This window comes from Dreissena polymorpha, chromosome 4 (assembly GCF_020536995.1).
Source record: "Dreissena polymorpha isolate Duluth1 chromosome 4, UMN_Dpol_1.0, whole genome shotgun sequence".
Taxonomy (NCBI): Eukaryota; Metazoa; Mollusca; class Bivalvia; order Myida; family Dreissenidae; genus Dreissena; species Dreissena polymorpha.
The window spans coordinates 70,800,673-70,824,459 of record NC_068358.1 but is presented as its reverse complement, the minus strand read 5'-3'; the positions used below and the strand labels follow the sequence as shown (position 1 = coordinate 70,824,459).

General features: G+C 36.3%; 2 protein-coding genes across 6 annotated transcripts in view; one reads left to right on the top strand and one right to left on the bottom strand.

Annotated features, from left to right (window-relative positions):
- LOC127876440 (sushi domain-containing protein 2-like) overlaps positions 1–257 on the bottom strand; it is a 57,104-nt gene extending 56,847 nt beyond the window's left edge. For 3 of the 5 annotated variants that reach the window (XR_008047858.1, XR_008047859.1, XM_052421728.1), the window contains exon 1: positions 77–256. Coding sequence is in view for 2 of the 5 variants with exons in the window: in XM_052421728.1 (XP_052277688.1) it covers positions 77–146 (70 nt within the window). In the remaining 3 variants the exon portion in view is untranslated. Of the gene's footprint in view, positions 1–76 lie in introns of all 5 variants that reach the window. The other 2 variants (XR_008047860.1, XM_052421729.1) reach the window with 2 other exon arrangements.
- Positions 258–7,102: 6,845 nt separating this feature from the next.
- On the top strand, positions 7,103–22,361 carry LOC127876442 (deoxycytidylate deaminase-like). Its single transcript, XM_052421730.1, has 5 exons — positions 7,103–7,233; positions 7,486–7,591; positions 17,069–17,198; positions 19,816–20,029; positions 20,420–22,361. Exons 1-5 carry the CDS (start codon positions 7,199–7,201, stop codon positions 20,607–20,609), a joined length of 675 nt encoding a protein of 224 aa, XP_052277690.1. The 5' UTR covers positions 7,103–7,198; the 3' UTR covers positions 20,610–22,361.
- Positions 22,362–23,787: the final 1,426 nt, after the last annotated feature.

Below are 23,787 nucleotides of genomic sequence, written 5' to 3'. Positions count from 1 at the left end.
AAGACGCCACGTTATGCTTTACAAATAAAAGTGAATGTGGGACACCGTTGTGAAATAAACATCAAACTAAACTTACTTGTCACACATCGAAATGAAACAAAAATAAAAATGCAAAATATAAATCCATGTTCCGCGAAGACCGCCATTTTAAATGAAGCAACTATATTTTCAAATGATAACGCCTACAGTTTGTTTGATTAACTTCCACATGTGGACATTATTTCTGATATCATGACCTTATCAGTAACGTTGAGACAGTATTCGACAAGCGTCAAATATGTCCCAGATAAAGCCTCGTCTAAAATTGTGTTTGTGCGGCGATTACAGTTCAGCTCGTAGTAATTTGTCGCTTGTCGAATCCCCAGACAAACACGCGGTTTTAAGGCTCAAGGTCGCGGTGTAATCTCGGGTCGTTATTACGACGCTCAAATGGATACCGATTCGGGACGCTGTGACATTACGGCTGTCCGCGGTGACATCACAAACGATCCGCGGTGACATCAAAAACGATCCGCGGTGACATCACGAAAGTCCGCCCGCGGTGACATCACGAAAGTCCGCGGTGACATCACGAAAGTCCGCGGTGACATCACGGATGTCCGCGGTGACAACACGGCTGTCCGCGGTGACATCACCGATGTCCACAGTGACATCATGGCTCTCCGTGGTGACATCACTTTTGTCCAAGGTAACACCATGCAGGCATATTGTGTACACACATCTTAAAAACTGCAGTTATACGCTTATACGAATATTACACAGATGCGTGTGTTTTGTCGGTTTGACATGTGCATATTCATGTGTACATGTCGGTATTGATGGCTTAAAATTAATTATCAGGGACGCACATATAATAGGCTATCATGTTAATGTACATTGTTATGTTTTGTCAGTTAACATTGTAAACAGCCATACGTAACGGTACAATATGAAAATTATTTTAATTTAAACACACGGTTTCTATGCATGCATGTAAACACGCATGTGTTTTGTCACATTATACATTTTGTAGTAATCTTCGAAGAGTTAGCGTACGCTGTTAATTAATAAAGACTTAAACTATTTGGTAAAATATTTGGTAAATAAGGGATTGGATTTGCGCATTAATTATGTGTCGGATTCAATAACAAGTAAGGAAACTCGCAGAGGAAATTTTCCACAGGCACCCTTGCTTGAAAACTCCCGATTTTGACATTTCAGCTTTGAAATATCTCAATCATTTAACTATATTTATGTTTTCGTCATGGAGAAATACTTTTATACTAACAAGATTAATATGCAGTATGGGATGCACTCTTTTCAATATTCCGAGATTAAAATATCATAGTTTACGCTGCACGCATGATTATCATCAAGATTTATAACTGGGTTATAATCTGAAATAATTACCTTAACCTTAACTTAAGGTGTAAAATTGATATCGCCAAGAGAAAGATGTGATATCCATATCTCATTGCCCATCAGAATACTCGTAGATAAAATTATTCATGAATTTGCGATCTTCTAAGTTAAATAACACTGGTGTACTATCTGGCTTAAATTTGAGGCGAGTACCGTTTCTTTTTCGTTCATGTATGTCATACTTATGTTAAAACATACAAAAGTAAATATGTATATCGCGTTTGAAAATCCCTGTAGTTTCGAGATATGCCTTCAGCAGATCTTTCTGAAACCAAATACGACCGTGTTCATATAACAGTGTTCCGTTGCACCTATGTTCTATGTTCCTCGTCTTGACAGCCCTTGTGGGCCAACCGTGCTGCACACGTCGTTTTGAGAAGTTGTCCCAGCACTATCACTGTTCGCTAGCTTTCTCAAACAGATCGTAGTCTTAGCACGCGCTGATGCAGCTCTTTTCGAGATCGTGTTATGTATTTCAAAAAATGTGTAGCGTTCGTGTAGCGTTCGTTATGTAGGGAAAACCAAAGTCTTTGACATTGGAAATCTAAACGCTCTAACCTCAACTACTCAGCTTTAGACAGTTTACTTTTATTGTTAAGAAATGTGCAATCAATTAGAACACTTACTTTTGTTTCGGCCGGGGACGTTTTCCAGAAATGTGGGAAGACCTGATCAATTTCTTTTTGGATAACAGCCAGGATAGGGTCACGAATCGAAGTGTGACCGGGGCACTCTAGAGCCATGTGGGTGAGAGTCTTTGGTGCTTCACAGCATACTTGACAAATATTACTGACTTTGCTTCCACTGAATCTGGAACGGGTGGTTTTTAGTAAGTATGTCCCTGACACGAACTTCAACTTCATAGCCTGTCTGTTTGCGTCATATGATGAAGAAGATGTTGATTGTAGGAGTAGATGAGGTTTCCCAGGCTTAACTGCGTTAAGATTTAAGTTTTTGAGTGATGACATATATTTTGATTTATCAATTGCATCATTATACCAAAACTGATATAATTTGTTATTCACTATTTTCTTCCAGTGTTCCTTTTTAATAGGCGTTGTAAGTAGGTCATCTGGATCACCTAAGTCGTACTGTCATAACAATTTTCTTACATCTACAAACCAACTAGCACTTTTATGCCATTTAACCGTTAAATGCCGACATATGCCAGGCGCCTTTCTACTGAGTCCTCGTGTTGTAAACATACATTATTGTAGAGAATAAGAGCCCTCTTGTGAAATTGTATTGGTACTCACTGGTAACAGTCCACTTAGTGCGTAAACTGCAATATATGAAGTATTAGGTGGCAACATAAAAAGTTGTTTTAAGATTTTTTTTGGCATAGTTCTAGTTTGTCCATTAATGTTTGTCTAGGGAGGATGACTTCAAGTCCGTAAAAAGATTGGTATCACAAATATTTTCATGATGTGTAGCATAGTTGGAATATCAAGGCCACCTGCGCCGTGGAAGCCTGTAGGCATGAAACTATACACAGATCTCCTCGCTTTCTGGGAGTTGTTATCTACGTTTTCTTCTGCACTTGACTTGATGGTAACCGATCTTTTTAATCCTAGATGTGTGCTTACTTTACTGTTTGCAATTTGTTTGCCATATATATCAAAGTTGTCTGTACCGGTATTTGGAGTTTTGCTGTCACTTGGAAGAACCTTAAGAGCCTCGGTCTTTGTTTGCTGTAAGATATAGCGCGCACAGTTTGCAAAGTCTTCAGCCATACTTATTAAAACTTTCGTTTCTTGAGTATTGGTTGAATTTAGGGTAATGTCATCGGCGCAGGCACTTGCGTTACATTTGATATCACCTATGGTACACACATGATCTGTTGATTCTAGCCTCTTTAGAAGAGGGTTTACGAAAATTTTGTAGAGGTCGGTGCTCAAGATCCCACCTTGACGTACCCCTTGCAGGACTGGGAACGGTTCAGAACGGGAATCTGCCCATTTTACTACACTTTGAGCGTTGGTATGAATGCTGTTTATAATCGATCAATGCCTGTCCTTTACTCCTGAGTGGTATACACGCCTCAGAAGATGCTGGTGGTCTACTACATCAAATGCCGCTTTTGCGTCGAGAAAGACCATATCAACAGGAGTCCCTATGTCTTTGCACTCTCTCGCAACACTCAACCATAACTGTCAAATGGTTGTCGCGGGTGGATTTCAACTGCCCTGACATCGACTGGGAGAACCTAGCTGTGAGGAACAGTGCCCAAGACAAAGATGTCCGTTAAGCTCTTATTGACTTAACGGCTGACTTCAATCTCACTCAATCCACGACAAACCCACCAGGGAGATTTCTAGATCTTATTTTTACCACTAGCACTTCTCTCGTCAAATCCACATCAAACGCTCCTGTGATTTCAGACCATGATATAGTCGTTGCAGACTCAGACATTAAACCGTTTTACACAAAGAGGTCGCCCAGACGTTGTTACCTGTTTTCTAAAGCCAACCGGGATGTCTTTAAGGTAAAAGCCGACGAAATATCAGGAAACATTACCACCATGTTCACCAAAACTCTTTAGTCCATGAATTTTGGGATACTTTCAAATCGGATCTTACTGCTGCCATCAACGCAAACATCCCTTCAAAATGAAAACAACTAAAAACTCAACTCCATGGATCACAAGGAAAGTAAAATCAGTAATAAAGAAGAAAGCACGCCTCTATAAAAAAAGCTAGAACCTAAAAAAATTGGACAAACTATAGGAAATTCCAAAGGAAAGGAAGAAAAGAATCCGCCAGGCAGAATGGGAGCATTTTAACAGAATAATCAATGAAGGTCTTCAGACCAACAATACAAAACCATTTTGGTCATACGTCAAATTAAAGAAACAGGATAACATCGGTATTGCACCTCTACGCTCCAATGGTCACCTAGTCACCGACTCTAAAAGCAGAGCTGAAATCTTACTAAACCAGTTTAAATCAGTTTTCACCAAAGATGATGGCTCACAACAGAAACCAGTACTCTCAGGCTATGTTACTGAAAACATCCCTACACTTTTGATTGGTCAAGAAGGCGTACACAAACTACTAAAGAATCTTAAGGTCAACAAAGCCGTAGGCCTTGACGATGTACCCAACAAAGTCCCCCAGACATGTGCTACGGAGCTAGCCCCAGCTATAACCGCTATCTTCCAGCAATCAATCAACACTGGAGAACTGCCGAAAGATTGGGAAGATGCCAACATAGCACCAGTTTACAAAAAGGGAGACCGTCCCGCAGTTGAAAATTACCGCCCTGTATCCCTTACCACTGTCATCTCCAAACTTCTCGAACATATCATCTGCCACCACATTCTAAACCATCTTGACAAACACAGAGTTCTCACCTCCTTGAATCACGGCTTTCGCTCTGGATATTTCTGTGAAACTCAATTAGTTGTAACAACCCACGATCTACTTAACTTCTATGACCAAAATAAACAAGTCGATACCACCATCCTGGACTTCAGTAAGGCCTTCGACACGGTCCCACACCAACGCCTGCTTCTGAACTTGAGAACTACGGAATCCGAGGCAACCTCCTGTCCTGGATCTCGAACTTCCTCACCCGCCGAAAAATGTGTGTGGCCGTTAACGGGGAGAAATCACACCAAGTACCAGTCCGGAGTTCCTCAAGGGACAGTGCTAGGACCGTTGATATTTTTGTGTCATATCAACGACCTGCTAGAGAAGGTGAAGTCCCAGTTTCTACTTTTCGCAGATGACTGGCTTCTTTATGCATCGGTCACACTGTCACGAATTAGAGCTACGAATGAGCTACGATTCAATCGGCTGCGAATTACTACGAAATTGTCAAAATTCGTAGGCCGCTACGATTTCAGTACGGAGCACAACGAATCTACCATCAAAATGTTGGAAAACGAACACGGAAAGGTACGGACTGCTACTGATCGACGCGATTTAGTACGGAGCGCCACGAATCGGTACGATTAAGCTACGAATCCGCTACGGTCTGGTACGATTAAGTACGATGCTACGCGAATCAGTGCGATCTAACTACGGATCCGCTACGGTCTAGTACGGGTAAGTACGAACTAGAACGGTCCGCTACGAAGCAGTGGGAATTGCGACGGACTGGTACGGACAGGTAGGAACGAACTACGATTGAAGATTGCGCCCACAGCCTCTTGTATTGTCATACACAGAATGCCTCCCAAAAAGAGATCATGCAAGCGGCAGCAAAAGCGCGTAACAGAAATAATGGAATCAGCCGTGTCGGGGGAAGAGTCTACCTCCTCCATCCAAAACCAAGAGCCGGGTCGTCTTAAAAGCCAGTCTCTTATCCTACACCTCCTTTTTCTTCTCTTACCTGATACAGTATGTAATTATTAATGTACAGATATAGACTATGCTTAGGAAAGTAGGAATGCTTCACAAGTTGGACCTCCCACCACTCCAAGACAGACGGCGCGCCCAAAGGTTGACGCTATTGTACAAGGTGGTGAAAGGGCACGTACCGGCCATTTCCATTGAACGCTACCTTAAGCCACTAAGGCCTAAACGTACCATACGAGCTAAACAATATGATGGACTATATCCATCAAAACATAGTGTGTAACCTTGTAAAAAATAACTCCAAGTGCTTAGAAACTATTCCAGCAAAAACTGTTCTCTTTAAAATTTAATTCTTTGTTAAAACTGTGATTGATTGGAACAACCTAAGTGATGACATTGTGAATTCTTCAACAATTGACATTTTCAAAGACAGTGTATTAAAACAGCAATAGTGTAACAATCGCGCACTCCACTACCGTCGAGTTAAAGCCAGAATCGGTTTCTTCGACGTAACCATCCAGATCCAGATCCAAAACCTCTTCAACGATTAAGGCTGCATGTAGCGGTGATGTATTGGCTGTGAATCTACGTTGATACGCACTTTAATCCTGCTCTAGGGTTGAAACCAGTCTGGCTATAAGAATAGTCTCTAATAGTTTTTCAATTACGGGTAGCACTGTAATACCGCGGAAGTTACCTGCTTCAGTTCTAGATCCTTTATTTTTAAATACTGGTGTTAAAATACCGATTTTAAGACTTTCAGGTACCTCTCCACTGATTAGAATGGCATTCAATAACTAAAGGATTGCACTATGAAGTATTTGTCCACCGTTTGTGACACTTTCAATTGTTATTCCATAATAAGCTGGAGCTTTCCCTTTGTTCAAATGAGAAAATGCTTTTTCAAGTTCTTCAGTTGTGATTGATGGTACTTCTTTATCGAAGACTAGATCACTGATGTGTCTGTACTCTTCGGTCACTTGTTCGTGGTATTCACTGTCAAAGTTAGTATCGGTGGAGAGTTGTGCAAGTTTCTAAAAATGCCACTGAATCTGAACCATTAAATTGTTCTTCAGCAACATATAAGTCTTCAATAATACACTGTTTATTCTTTCTCTCCTTAATTTATTAATCAGTTTGTGAAATAATTTTGAATCTCTTGTTTTGGTGTTTATAATGTTCTCTTTATCCTGAGCTGATCTTCTTGCTTTTCACACCATGAACATTATTAAATAACCATTTATACTATACATCATCAATGTAAGCAAGTAAGTATTATAATAACTATAATAAATTCTGTTGATTTCATTCTGCTTATCTCTGGGAGAGTGTAATCATTGTTAATATTATGGCAGTATGATACCGTTGCAAATATTGGTCGTGTGTATCCTTAAAGTTGGGTATAGGCTTTTGAACGCATGACGTATTTTCGCGGAAATATTTGCGTTGCCGAAATATTTTACTTTCAGTTTTTGACACATCACTAATATTTGATAATGTCGTCTGTGTCATCCGGCTCATTAAATTCACAGTAGGTGCATAACACTTTTCAATGGCTTGGTGTCATATGATAATTCTTCCGCGTCAAGGAAGTTGAATATATCGAAATAAAAATTTGAATAACATTTGTTCCCAGGACTTTTCGACCAAGCTTTCCAATGTTACCATGTGCCATTGCTAAAAATGAAAAACAGAACAGAAAATTTGCCTGTCAAAAGCAAATTAGCGCCATATTTCCTTGCATCCATTTGTTTGAATTAGTTAGTGTTCTTCAACTTTTCAGAGATGACAAGTATTCGAGGAAGCGAGATGGATACCTGGAATGGAGTGACTATTTCATGGCCATTGCATTCTTGTCTGCCCAACGGAGCAAAGATCCACGGACACAGGTTAGTGTGGGTTAGTTACTGACACTTCCACAAATCTAAATAATATTTGAAATATTTTTTACGCTTAAACCATTCATTCTGTCCGCGTGGAATTTCATAGTAGCAACCACCGCACCTTCCTAATTCAGGGGAGATAAGTTTTTTGTATACTCATGAAAACCAACCCCACTGTAGGTTGCCGAAATACGCGTCAATTACTCGTTGAAAACGTATTTTTAGCAAATAAAAAGTACATGGATTTAATAGAACGATGAACAAACTTGAAGAATTTGACCAACATATTTCGCGATCGCGTTGATTTCTTTGCCGATTTTTTATGGTAAGTTTTCATTTTAAATTTTTTATTTGTTATATAACGAATTCTACGTATTTCATGGTTTTATTTAGAAGCAAAATGTATACTTTACATAATAAAAAATAAAAATCTGAAATATTTTGCGCGTATATGTTGTGTTTGTTATTTTATAATTACCTTGTAAAATACAACAAGGGAGGTAACTGTTACATTGTAAACAAACAACAACAACAACTTGGCTGTAACACTTGAGAAGTTTATTGTTTTGTTTAATAATATAATTATAATACTTGCACCTGTGTATGTTTTTTTTATTTGTTTGAACCCATTGAACTTGTTTTTGTGTAAACATTACGGATAACAATCGATTATAACTGTTTGATTTATGAAACAAAATTTTACGATTTGTACCATACTTCATTTGTACCATATTTCATTTATTTTACATAAAAATTGAAAAAAACATTGATACAGATAGTCGTACCTATTGATTGAAATTTTGTATATTTTATAGATTACACAGTCACTAATGAACTATGAGTGAAGACCTGACGTATGAGTATGATTCTGAAGGAACTGATGGCAGTGATGCAGTTATAGAGGTACAGACACTGGCAAGCAAGGGGAAAGCAAGGATTATTTGAGAAAATCGTTTTATAAATAGTTTAACAATTTGTATAAGTGCTATGTTTTAAAAGCAATACAATTTATGTAATATATATTTTTGGAAGGTATAATTATTTTATATTCTTTAAAAGATATAAGATTATTAATTTAATTAAATGATCAAATAAGATATTGATTTGATCATAACATTAAAACATAAATATGGCATATTTTAGATGAAAGGAAATTATTTTAACGCATTGACTTGTTTGTGTTTGACCTGAAACAATAACTTGTTTGTATATTAAATAAAATATCATACACATTTCAGGGGTGGCGAAATCAAATGTCCGAGTTGCCCGAGTCGTACATTTGCTTGTCTGGGCAACTGACTTTTTTCAATTAAGTTGTCCGTGGACAACAAGTTTTTTAAAAGTCGCGTACAGGTATACAAAAATACATTGTATTAAAGCCGTAATTAAGTTTTACAAAACCGGATGTTGACACGCGATTACATTGTCAGTGCTATTTGCGGAGCAATCAAGCTAAAATACGTGCACTTTCCTGCGCAGTGATCTCCCTTATTCTATATGAGACCGGGAGCATGCCGCATTTTCAACATTCGGCCCGACTGTTAGACAGTGTACAGACTGGTTTCTTTATTTTTACAATCAGACGGAAATAAAAAGTATCAATCTAAGATAATCAAAACACGGTCTACCTTGTTATTCAAGACGACTTTAATGGTAAAGATGAAACTTTTTTTTTAATCTTCAACAACGGAGCAGAAACCCGAAGCTTTGAGCAGCCCACCTCCCAAAAAACTAAGAAAGATTATGATATAAAAATATGATCTAAGTAAACGCACCAGAACTTTTCAAGAAACAGATTTTCAATGGTTACCAGTTTATATAATCAAATTGCTACCAGTAGCGGAGCCTCAGTCTGATGAGGTCCACATATTGGACTAGTTTAATTTGTTAAGATTACAATGTACTTATGTTCAGCACATGTTTTAATAACACTAGCTTCGCAAGATTTAAAGTTTGAGAAAGTCTTTATATTGTTTATAATATACTGCTATAATGAATGTACCATTGAAATACAATTATAAACAAAACAAGCAAATCATACTCATTTTGATATATTCCACATTATTTAACATTAATCAATAAATGCGTTTATAATTTATATAAACATTAACGGACAAGTGTAGTTCAGCAACGGGCAAGTTAAATTTCCTAAATGGTTGTCCGTGGACAAGTATAGTTTTTTGAGATTTCGCCACCCCTGCATTTTCATACTGTTTAAAGTAACTATATACAACTAATAACTATAAATAAATACAAGTGTTTTAATACATTTATTACAATGTTAAAATACTTTTTTTTAATAAAGATTCCAGATTCGGACGAAACTTTGCCGCCATCTGACAAAGAAACACAGCCACCTCTGGAGGAATGTGGTCAGGAAGTTGAATGGTCCCAGTCACCATTAGGATATTTTGTAAGTCATGGTGAAGGTAAACATGTTAAAAAGTGTCAAGTGATTTTTAACAGGACTACATTTTTATGCCCCCGAAGGTGGGCATCTAGTGATTGCATTTCCGTCTGTATGTCCGTCTGTCCATCATACTTTTTAAAATGTCTGTGCTTTGAGGTTATATTTTACATAGAATGTCAATGGAAGGAGTAGCAGCTTGCAGATTGTAAGCCATCATCCAAGTTATAAGACTACATCAATGTTCACTTCTTTTTCATCAACACACAGCAATAACATCGGTATTGTGGTCTCATTGGAGCAATTAAGCACTGAAATGGATAAACATTTTTCACATTCACATGATATAAATGCCTTTTTTATTCTTGCTAACTGTCATCAACAAATGTTAAACTAACAGTTCAATTTGTTAAATAATGCAAAATAAGGTTATGGTTGTTTTTCAATGTCATTTTTTGCAAATACATGTATTTGGTAATCATATAGTATTGCTTATACATATTTCATCCCTATCATTGCATTTAAATTGTATTTAAATGAATCGAAACGTATTGAATGTTTATTTCATTTTCAATATTTGTCATCATAATTAATGCAGCAGTACTGTGGGATAAAGTAAAACCATGTATTATTTAATTTTTATCTCTATTTCAGGATTATTATTTTTATATTCCATCCTATGGTGATCGGAGACTAAGAAAACAGTGTGGACAAATGAGGTATTATTGATATATTTAGTGTATATTATTTACATTAGTATTTTCACAGTCCCAATTTTCGAATTATGTACACAATGTTATTATTTAATACAATTTTTTTATATGAGCCTCGGTCTGGGAAAATGAGCTTTATGCATAAAGTGTCCTCCCAGATTAGCCTGTGGAGTCGCAAAGGCTCATCAGGCACGACAATTTCTACCAAAACTGGATTTTTGTAAAGGGGAGAGATCTTTAAACGAAAAATACAATAAAAGCGGCAAGCGTCTTCCCTGATTAGCATGTGCTATTTATTGTGCATATATAACCATTTGAAAAAATGGTTTGTCATAAAATGTCATATAAATGAACTTTCATGTCATGAAATTACATTGTGCATGTATAATAAATTAAATACTCATACCACAATTATGCACTTTAAATTATTATATTATTACATTATATTTTCTTAATGAGGTATTTTTTGGCAAAAAAGACACAGTATTTTTCATTATTATCATAAAGAAATGTGCATTTCAATTCATTACAGCGTGCAATCCAGGAGGGGGAAGTTCTAAATAACTCGTATACAGCACTGTTTCAGCCAACCGGGTTTCCTTCTCTGTGTGAAATGTTTATTATATGTAAAATATGTTGATGCAATCTTTCATTCTGTCATATAAACAAATATATAGTACTTTTTAATGTGGGGTTATATTTTCTTTCAAAAATGTGTATCCATTTATTACCTCCCCTGAATTTTGCAATTGTTATTCTATATTTAAACATTTACTCTTTTACATATAGGGTACAAAGTGTATATTTTCTGATTAGTATTCACTTATTATTTAAGAAAATGTATAATTTGCCATTGATTATGAAAACATTAAAAATGTGTGGTGGTTGCTATTCATAGTTTTTTTGTAGTTACTGTTAATGAGCTAGGTACAGATTTTAAAACAAGGAATTCGCGTAGGTTATTTTCAGTTTTTTGTAATTCTTGTTTAAAATTAAATGACTCAGTTTTCCTGATGTTGTTTATGCAATGCTATTTTTAACCAGGTTTTCCGAAGGAAAAAACTGGTTATAATTTATTTGATTGGCGAATGTCGGCGGGCAGACTGGCAGGGGGGGCGGAACAAGCTTGTCCGGGCCATAACTTTGTCGTTCATTGTGAGATTTTAAAATCATTTGGCACATTTGTTAACCTTCATGAGACGGTGTGTCACGCGAAAGAATTACATTGATATTTCCAAGGTCAAGGTCACACTTTGAGTTCAAAGGTAAAAAATGGCCATAAATGAGCTTGTCCGGGCCATAAGTATGTCATTCATTGTGAGATTTTAAAATCATTTGGCACATTTGTTAACCATCATGGGACTGTGTGTCGCACGAAAGAATTACATCAATATCTCTAAGGTAAAGGTCGCCACAACTAAAAATAGATTTATTTTGAAACAAAGGGGGTTAATTATAAACAATCAGTTCAGTTTGAGTTGTCTCCCTTTATCAGACTTTTTTCACATTGAAAACATGGTTTTGTGACAATTTTGTCCCTTGTTGGTATGAATGTTTACATCCATGCCCTACAGATGAAGTGTGAAATTTGTGCCGTTCCGTTGATTTTGATATAGTTATGGGCCTTGGACTTGATACATTTTTCACTTTTCATAACAGTTTTTTTTATGTTTTTTATGCAACGGTTTCAGATGCTGGGCTGATTTTTGGTATGTGCGTCTACCTACATGACCTACAGTTAAAGTGTGAAATTCGTTTTGGCCCATTGATTTTTTGTGGAGTTATGTGTCTTGGACTTAGAAATATTCACTATAATAACAGTTTCTGGATATTTTTTAAACAAGGCTTTCAGATATTGAACTGATGTTTAGCTCGGCTGTTTTTGGAGAAAACCCAAGGTATTGTCATAGCCAGCTCTTCGTCCGCCGTCAGCTGTGCGCCGTAGGCGTCGTGCTAAAACCTTAACATTGGCTCTAAAATCAAAGTGCTTCCACCTACAACTTTGACACTTCATATGTAGATGCACCTTGATGAGTTCTACACGCAACATGAGATAATTTTTTTTGGGGGGGGGGGGGGTAGGTGGTGACCCCCCCCTTGCATTGTCCAAGTAATACGAAACATTTATCAAGCAAACAAAAACACGGAACTGAAAAAAGACGCTTTGTATAAATGGATATTGCGTAACGTGTTTCGGTGAATGAGCTGCAATTTCGGTAAATTAACAAAAGCAGGTGCCCGAAAGAGTCATCGTTCTTTACATTGTAATCCGCGCGAAAAATAAAGGGAGGCACGTTTGCGACATTGTCGAATCATTTACGTCAAACGAGCGCCATAATAAAAAATAGTTGCTTTTTGACCTATAAAACGAATACAAAAAATGAAGTTCCTTGAGCCGAACTCGAGTACAAAGGTGCTAGAATCGGACGTCAAGAATAAATGGCGACAGGAGTGGTTGGCTGAAGTTGATGAACGTGGAGTTAAATTTCGCGATTGGCTGAAAAAATATATTGCCTGGTACAGTCAGTCAACAAGTTTAGAATCACCTGGCAAAAAACGTTGATTCTTTTGACCACAATAATTTCTTTCGGGATTTAATGTCTATGTGAGAAGATGTAAAAATAAAGGGTAAAATTTATTTTGTTTGATAACAGGTTAGGCCAGACGGCATATGCAATTTTTTGTCAAAAATAGCCAATTAAAGTTCACCCTTCGGCAAAGTATTAAAAATCATTCAACTTACAGAATTTGTATTTGAAAACATTGTCATGGCATTTGTTTTCAATGAGCAAAAAGCTTATTTGAAAATAATAAAGCCTTCTATATTCATATGCACAATTCAAAACATAACTAATTCAATCAGTTCCGGTTAACTTTTTGCTGTATTTATCCCCCCATGTAAGCATAATACAAAAGCTTTATTGCTAAAAATTGGTTAATTTACTCCTTTACCTAATGTATACTGTAGACACTTATCATTTTGTTTTTATTATGGCATTATGGAAAATTAAAAACAAATTAATCGGAACTGCTGATTATCCGGAACTAGTTGACAAACTGTATATGTTCATTGTTGATTTAAATTTTTGGTTTCTTACTATAAAAAAATATATTAACTCTCCTTTATAAAATGAACATGCAAAACAGGTGTGATTTTTAAGATTTATGTTAATTTCTTAGCTATTTTTTATTTGTTATTTCGCTAAGTCTCAAGAGCTTCCGGGGGCCTTCTACCAGGGCTTTGCCCTGGACCCATCGGGGGTCCTGGCGGCCCCCAGCTAAAATTTTCAGGTTTTTCACTTTTGCCAACTTTTAACCCTGAAGGTCACTGTGACCTCTAATATAAAACTTTAACATAGGCTCTAAAATCAAAGTGCTTCCACCTACAACTTTGAAACTTCATATGTAGATGCACCTTGATGAGTTCTACATGCCACATCCATTTTTGGGTCACTAGGTCAAAGGTCAAGGTCACTGTGACCTCTAAAAAAAAATAATTCTGACAAGCTTTCGCAGCCGAGCGTGGCACCCGTTATGCGGTGCTCTTGGTGGTATGCGAGTCTACCTACATGATCTGCAGATGAAGTGTGACATTCGTGCCGGTCTGTTTATTTCTAGGGTAGTTATGGGCCTTGCAATGAGAAATTTGCTCTATAGTAATTGTTTTCCAGATTTTTAAGCCCCCGGTAGGGTGGCATATAGCAGTTGAACTGTCCGTCAGTATGTCAGTCAGTCTGTTTGTCCGTCCGAAAAAAACTTTAACATGGGCCATAAACTTTTCACTATTGAAGATAGCAACTTGATATTTGGCATGCATGTGTATCTCATGGAGCTGAACATTTTGAGTGGTAAAAGGTGAAGGTCAAGGTTATCCTTCAAGGTAAAATGTCAAATATATTGCGTCTGTCCGTCCGAAAACTTTAACATTGGCCATTACTTTTCAATATTGAAGATAGCAACTTGATATTTGGCATGCATGTGTATCTCATGAAGCTGCACATTTTGAGTGGTGGAAGTTCAAGGTTAAGGTCATCCTTCAAGGTCAAAGGTAAAAAAATAAAAAAATTTCAAAGCGGCGCAATAGGGGGCATTGTGTTTCTGACGAACACATCTCTTGTTTTGTATGCACCACTAACAGGGTGCAGAATCAACGGGGTTTCCCGGGTTTTACACACGGGCTTGACAGAATGTAAACACACCATTAAGAACTTTATTTTTGCAAATATCTCGAGTTATTGAAATACATTTGCAAAAATCTTTAGTGCATAAAAGATAATTTTTCTTGCAGTTTGTGCCGATATCTTAAGGTATAAGAATAAATCCTTGAATACATCTGAAATCGTTGACAAAATTTCACGTTGCGTGAAGCATTACCATGTACATTGAATGCAGTAGATACTGAATTTTGAACAATTACACAGGCTTATTAATTAAAGTAATTCTGATGTATTTCACATTGCCATAAGCAGCATAAAATCTGTCTTTTATGGACTAGTTGAAATTCTTGAGAAAAATAATATAAAAAAGTTATTTGAAATTAAAAACCAGTTACAGTCGACTGGTGTATACATCCATTAACGTTAAAAGGGAGAACCCCACGAATTGATATTGATAGTTATGGGTCTTGGAATTGGAAATGTTTGTATTATAACCTTTTTTCAGAGTTTTTTTTTTAAATATTGAGCTGTTGGTTTGTTTGTGTGTTTGTTTGTTTGTTTGCCCCAACTTTAACATTTGCAATAACTTTTGCAATATTGAAGATAGCAACTTGATATTTGGCATGCATGTGTATCTCATGGAGCTGCACATTTTGAGTGGTGAAAGGTCAAGGTCATCCTTCAAGGTCAAAGGTCAAATATATAGCTTCAAAGCGGCGCAAAAGGGGACATAGTGTTTCTGACAAACACATATCTTGTTGGTATTTGAGTTTATCTTTATGACTTACATATGAAGTATTAGTATCGTTTTGGTCCATTGGTTTTTTGCTAAGTTATGGGCCTTGTTTTCTCTAAAATAGCTGCTGTGGGACTTCAAAGCGCTGAAGAGGGCATTGTGTTTCACAAACGCAGCAGCGCTTGTGTACATTGGGAATAATTGTATGTTGGGTATCAAATTCGTTGATCAGTCTGCATAAGAAAAAGTCTCTGGAATAATACTGATTTTGCAGTACAGTGGATTAGTCTGCATCCTAATGTGTTGTAGGGGCGGCAGTGTTTGTGACACATTTCCTGTTTTGATATCAATGAATGCTAAAATATTCATAAAACAAACAGTCAAGGTTGAGCAAAACCAAGAAAATTCTTCTTTTGCTTATATGGAAAAAATACCGGTACCACGCCAATTGGGAAAAAATAAAATGAAAAATTCCTGATACTGGGAACATTTGCTTTGCAAGATCTTGAGATAAGATTATTTTTTTAATTGCTTGGTTCTTAATTGCACAAACCAAATATAATTTAACATGCTTATTTGCTGGAATGTTCAGTGTCAGTGCTCATTTTATTTGTTCGCTTGAAGATAATGCACTTTTGGTAAAAAGTCATGCAACTTTACTATCTTTGGGGAATTTTTGGGAAGGCAAATGGGAATTTCCTTGATTGGGAAAGTGTCTTGTATGGGAAGTTATAAAGATTGGAGAAAAATGCTGGTGAATATTGATAATGTTTAGTGTTTTTCCCAGGAGGGCAAAGGGGCATGGCGCATTACTTTCAAAAAGGGCATTTTAGCGCGCAGTTTAGGCAAAAAAGGGCAAAAACGTTCCATGTTATTTGCTCCACGAAGCAGTTGTGGAAAAAATAACATAAACAAGCACATTTAATGGTAATAGATGTATTTAACTTACTATGATTTATATTAATATATTTACCTTGCAATGAACATTGAAGTTCCATGCTGTTTCAATAAACTGTACAGCACGACAAACATAATAAAGCAATATATGCATATGAATCTGATTATACACAGATCCACTAACATATAAATGAAACCATGTTTGTCTTATCCCATTTTCTAACAATAATCTCGACAGATGTTTAAAATAACATTGCGAGTAAATTGATCTCTAACAATATGCAAACACTCGTTTCCGTGACATACATCCACCGAGTAGATTGACGCCTCTCGAGTAAATCAAGCACAGTCGGAGCGTCACAGACAATCAAGGAAGCTGATTTTGCGGACCAAGTTAGATCGTAAGGCAAATTTCGTGGCGAAATTTGCCTTTGAAAAAAGGGCGCGTGGCGAAATTTGCCTTTAAAAAGGGCAGCGTGGCGATCCGGGAGGGCGGCGTGGCTTTTCGCCACGCTAAAATGGCCTGGGAAAAACACTAATGTTAATGGTATATTGTATTTCTTGATGAAATAGGTTGGGGCCTGTATTGTTAACGAAGAGAAAAAGATTGTTGGCATTGGATACAATGGGATGCCGAACGGCTGTTCAGATGATAACATGCCCTGGGGTCGTGAGGGAGACAATATTCTCAATACAAAGCATGGTGAGTTATTTCATTACACAATAGTAATGTCCATCTCAATTAAAAAGTGGGACATCAATGGTATGTCCCCTAAATATATACATGTACTTAAACAATGAACTTTAGGGTCTTATTTTGCAGGTATATATTTAGTAACAGTGTCGTAATGATAAAATCATTAAAACAAAATTTTGTAAAATGGGTAAAACATTTGTTTGCTACATACCTTAAGTGAGATTCAAACTCACGCCTTAACAAACTTGTGCTGGAAAAAGTAACAGACTGCTTTCCTTTCTTTCGATCATCTAAAGTCACTCAACTGAAAATTTGAGTGTGATCCATCCAGTGTTTAGAGAACTTCAGACATACAGACTCAGTGACATGTGCAATACTTAATTCCTCGGATTCCATTGGGACACACACATTGTTGCCAGTGATGCTCTAAGAAGATGCAAGAAAAGCAGAAGAAACTATAAAATCGTTATATATAGTCCCAAAATTAAGTTGTTTTCAACTCCTATTTAAGTACTGTGTTGATCTTAAATGACAATACTATGTAGATGATTTAAAAAAAGGAATTTTGTCAGAGACAATTTTTGGAAGAATTATGGGCCTATGTCTGTTTTCCCACTTAAGAATATAATTACATATAAACATTTTTTTTTGTTTCTAACTCCTCTTTCAACACTGGACTAACCCCACTTATACTTAAATGTTTGAATGACCTAACTTTTTAGATGATCATAAATAAAGGAATTGTGACTGTGGCCAGCTTCGGCTGAACAATGATCCTTTGACTGTTGGTCTGCTGTGGTATACCAGTAGATTGGTCTGTATCCAAACATTTGTGGCATATATTACCATTAAAATATGCAGTGCTTGGTAATGCCACAATTTAGCTCAGTATAAGTAGTGTGAAGTCATTACTTAACCCACAGTGAAGTCATTAGTTAACCCACAGATAAAATCTGTCTGCATTTTGATGTGAATACCCATTTGGGGCCAATGTTCAGGAAGTATAAGATTAGAATTAGCAGGATTTTCTGGTGAATCAAAGCACTGTTGATAAAGCATTTTTGAATTGGAAATTGAAGTTCCAATGACTAATGAAAAAAAACCCAAAATAAGGATTGGGAATGAGGTAAATAATTGGACCTACATTGTGTTAAATATTTATATGACCTGTCTGTTTATTATTTATTATTACTGCATCTCATGGCAAGTTAAACCTCTATGTTTTAAGTTAGTATTCTTGAAGTCCAATCATTCTACCATTATAATTTTTTGCAACGAACATATGACCAAAACTTGATAAGTAATACAATTTAATGGTGTCAGGTTAAACTAAAGAAAGGGTGTAATAACAGTATAATGCTGTCCCACATGTATTCAGCTAGGTGGAAGTACAACTGTTGTTAATTGCACAGTTAAAGTCTCTATAACGCTCAAAATCAACGAGAATTTCGTTAAGTATTTCGTAAAATAAAGTTAACACCTTAACAATCAGTGTTCCTTATAGCAATAGCCAAAATTTCAACGCTAGATGTGGTATGATTACATAGATTTTTGTAGATACAAAATGCTCGTTTTTATTTATTTGTGACCACAATTAATTCCCGCGAATATATATATTCATACGACACACAAACACCATTTTAGTATTCATGTGTCGTATGAATAGCTATGCAAAACAATAATAAAAACTAGCATTTTGTATCCACAAACATCTATTTTACCAGACCACATCTGACGTTGAAATTTCGGCAATTGCCATAAGGAACACTGATTTTTAATTTGTTAAGTTTATTTTACAAACAATTGTACGAAATTTTCGTTGATTTTGAATAGTTATGTTACTTTAAATATTTGGGTCAAGTTCTGGAAAAACTGGGCTTAATGCATGTGAGTAGTGTCATGTGTTATCCCAGATTTGCCTGTGCAGTCTGTTAAGGCTTGTCAAAAATAACACTTTCCGCTTTTATGGATTTTTATGTCCCCACCACTATAGTGGGGGACATATTGTTTTTGCTAGATGTCTGTTGGTTGGTTGGTTTGTGTGTTTGTTTGTTTGCTCCAACTTTAACATTTGCCATAACTTTTGCAATATTGAAGATAGCAACTTCATATTGGGCATGCATGTGTATCTCATGGAGCAGCACATTTTGAGTGGTGAAAAGTCAAGGTCAAGGTCATCCTTCAAGGTTAAAGGTCAAATATATGTGTCAAAATCGCTCATTTAATGTACACTTTTGCAATATTGAAGATAGCAACTTGATATTTGGCATGCATGTGTATCTCATGGAGCTGCACATTTTGAGTGGTGAAAGGTCAAGGTCATCCTTCAAGGACAATGGTAAAATATATGGGGACATAGTGTTTCACAAACACATCACTTGTTGTTATTAGCCTGTGTGGACTGAAAAGGCTAATCTGGGACGCCAATTTAGGCACATGCATCAAGCCCTGGTAAACAAGAACTATGCTCATTTAGTCAGCACCACTGTGAAAATGGGAGAACTGAAGATGGCTGAGCCGCATGTAAAAATATTAACGTCTCTGATCACACATGAATAAAAATTGATGATCTAACTAAACTAACAAATATCCTCTATATGGTCTTATGGTTTATTTATTCCAGTATGCCATGCGGAACTGAATGCTGTTCTAAATAAAAATTCAGCGGATGTTAAGAATTGCACTATCTACGTAGCGTTGTTCCCATGCAATGAGTGTGCGAAAATTGTGATACAGGCTGGTATCAGGGAAGTCGTGTACTACTCTGACAAGTACAAGGACAAGCCTGAATTCCAGGCAGCAAAACGCATGTTTGACATGGCCAGGGTCATTTACAGGTATTGTATCAAGAGACCTTAGAAGATTATAGAGGTTGTGGAAAAAGTTTGTTTATAAACATGTCTTATAAATGTCCTGATATGTGAAAAACTGGAAAATAATCTGCTAAGATTCATATGCTTCTCAATACAAAACTGTTAAACGTTGTTTATGTATCAAAATGTCCCAAGAAGTGCACGAATGTCCACTAAATAACAGTGTATTGTAGTGGGTATCCTCACTGCATCATCAGTGTCCTCTTATGTTAAATTTGAATATGTTTAACATGTTTCGACCTAATTTCTTTTGTTGTCATTTAGCCATCAACCATATATTTAATATATTACTTTCCTAACAGATCTTGCATTTAAGTAGTGCAACTTAACATTTCTCATGCCTTTGTATAACAGACAGTATAGGCCGATTCAACAGAAGATTGTGATAGACTTTGGCACTATAGACGAGATGTCCAATGGAGTTCTAGCAGACATGGAAAGGATGTCCGTAAGCCATGGGAAGGCTGAAAGCCCTCCTGCAAATGCCAACGGCCCAGCAGATTCTTCTGAAAATGAAACTTGCCAAATAGATTCTACTAGCTAGCTTGCTGCGAAGTGCTTTGGAATAAATTTTTCATCTTATATGTTGTTAATGACCTTATTGAGATTTCATGCCCAGGCATTTGAATAATTAACCAAAGCTTTTTCTGCAATTATTTGTGTGGCTAACTCTTTCCTTTTGTAAGAATAACAAGCTAACGGTCTGCACAGTGTTGTCAACCAGGTCCAGATTAAAGTGTCTGCTTGAAGAGTATTAGAGCCTCATATTTTTAGCATACCTGATTGCAAAGCTTAGCTCACCTGATTACAAATGTTAGCTTACCTGATTGCAAAGTGTTGCTCACTTGATTACACATGTTAGCTTACCTGATTGCAAAGCTTAGCTCACCTGATTACAAATGTTAGCTTACCTGATCGCAAAGCTTAGCTCACCTGATTACAAATAATAGCTTGCCTGATTGCAAAGCTTAGCTCACCTTATTACAAATGTTAGCTTACCTGATTGCAAAGATAAGCTCATCGGATTACAAATGTTAGCTTACCTGATTGCAAAGCTTAGCTCACCTGATTACACATGTTAGCTTACCTTATTGCAAAACTTAGCTCACCTGTTTACAAAGCCTAGCTTACTTGATAAAGAAGTTAAGCTTAACCGATTTAAAAGCTAAGCTCTGGTGATAACCAAGCTTAGCTCACCTGTTTACAAAGCTCACAGAGATCACATTTTATTTCGCTATTCAGTTATGGTCATTAGTCTGGGCTTACTTGTCCTCTACCTTTGGATCTCGGTTTGTTTATTTACTTCCAAAACAAGGTTGCAGGTAGTGTTTAAGAAATATTACACAAAACAGTATTTAACTTAATTTTGTATTTCTTTACTTTGTATGATTAATATTGTATTGCTGTCATTTTGCTTAATAAGTAACGGTATACATTTTCTGTAATTAAGTAAAATCTGTAAGGAAAGACATAGACTATTACATGATGTTTAAAGTACTTAATAACGTCATAATGCAACTATTAAACTGATTGTACCATTAAACGTATACATGTAAATATTTTCGTTGCTGAATGTTCTGTCTGTTGATGCATGTTAACTTGTTTTGTAATAATTTCCAGTTGCCTCTGGAATTAAAATGTTGTTTTAACAGTTTACATGAACAGATTCTTGTACTTTTTCAAAAATACCATACAATTTGTGAATTTTTAAGTGGGTATGTTGTTCGTTTGTCAGACTGAGGGCTTTTATTTTAGCCACTGGCTAGGAATGCACTTTCAGAAAGAGTTTAACCTTACACATACAATTTAATTTTAACCATCATTGACCAAACTTGAGCAAACGTTCACATTTGGTTTGAGAGCATAAAAACGGATCCAGCAGAAGCTGTTAAAGACATCAGATAAGCCATGGTGAATCTCTTTAGATGGCATAAATAAGCTAATGTTTTCTGCCATTACTTGAATTTTTGCATTACTTTCATGGTGGTATATTAGACATTTGCATAGTTACGAAGTCATGAACAGTACAGTGTTACATTTTAGTGGATTAATTGAATGCCAAGTCCTCAGATGGTTATTCAATGTACTTTAATAGCTCATTAGTTCTAACGAAAGAAGACTAGTTCATTTAACAAATGCAAGAATGGCATATATTCTTTATTGTACACTTAATACCACAGGCGCTTCGGAAGCTGTCATTTATTTGGGCCGTAGAGATTTGCATTAATCAATGCATTTTTTCATCATTATCATTTCAAACATGCTGTAACTGTGAATTAAATTATATCTTACATCATGACGTCAATTGGGAATTATATACCTATAAGTATTGTAATACATGTTCCTAGTACCCTTGATGAATCCAGTTTGGTAATTACTTATTAATGTATCAATATTTAGTTTCAGCCTGTTTGCAATGCACCCAGAACCGACTATAGTAACAGTGTTTAGTTAAGTTATTGGTCTCCAGTTATTAAAAAAATATCTAGGCCTATTACTTTATGGAATGCAGGTAATCATACCCTGTGTTTGAGTTACGGTTAAATATCCACTTCAGAGCTTGGTTTAGGGCCCTGCAAACAAATGTGCCTATTTTTGGCCAAAAAGCCTTAAAAAAGTCAATTGTTAAACCGGATGAACCAGGGCTTTTATTATTTGCCATGTTTTTGTATTCCCCCGGATCGAATGATCGGTGGGTATATTTTTTTGGCCTGCCTGTCTGTCTGTCATTCTGTGGAAAACTTTAACCTTGGTTAAAGTTTTGCAGTAACTTTTGCAATATTGAAGCTAGCAACTTGATATTTGGCATGCATGTTTTCTCATGGAGATGGACATTTTGAGTGGTGAAAGGTCAAGGTCATCCTTCAACGTCAAAGGTCAAATATATGGCTTCAAAGCGGCGCATTAGGGGGCATTGTGTTTCTGACAAACACATCTCTTGTTTTAAACAACAGGTGCTTTTTATGCCCCCGGATCGAATGATCGGGGGTATATTGTTTTTGGCCTGTCTGTCATTCTGTCTGTCTGTCTGTCATCAAAACTTTAACCTAAAACTTTAACCTTGGTTAAAGTTTTGCGATAACTTTTGCAATATTGAAGATAGCAACTTGATACTTGGCATGCATGTGTATCTCATGGAGCTGCACATTTTGAGTGGTGAAAGGTCAAGGTCATGGTCATCCTTCAAGGTCAAAGGTTAAATATATGGCTTCAAATCGGCGCAATAGGGGGCATTGTGTTTCTGACAAACACATCTCTTGTTTAATGTGAAAGGCCTTTCTTAACTGTTTGACTGTGCACTTGACAGTTTGGGGTTTTCTATGTCATTTACAGAACTATTTAAATCTTTATTGCAATAGTTTTCATTTTGAGATTGGTACGATTGTTTTATAGAATATGGGAGTTTCATTTAACATATCAGATTATTTATCTAATACAATTCCATTTTAATTAATTCAGTTTGTCATAGTATTTAATCGTATAATTGTATTTTTCAAGATTTCAAAAAAGTTTCGAGGGTTTTTTACCTTTTGAACCCATTCAGCTCTCAACCTTATGACGAAATTTTTCATCATAAATGTTTTTAAATTCAGCTTTTAACATGTTCCGGTGGTATCAAAACACAAAATAAGATGAAGTAAAATTATTTATTTTTTTAGTGATCTGAGTGATATTTTATGGTGAAATTGAATGGATTAATGTGTAGGCTAAAGAGCAAAACG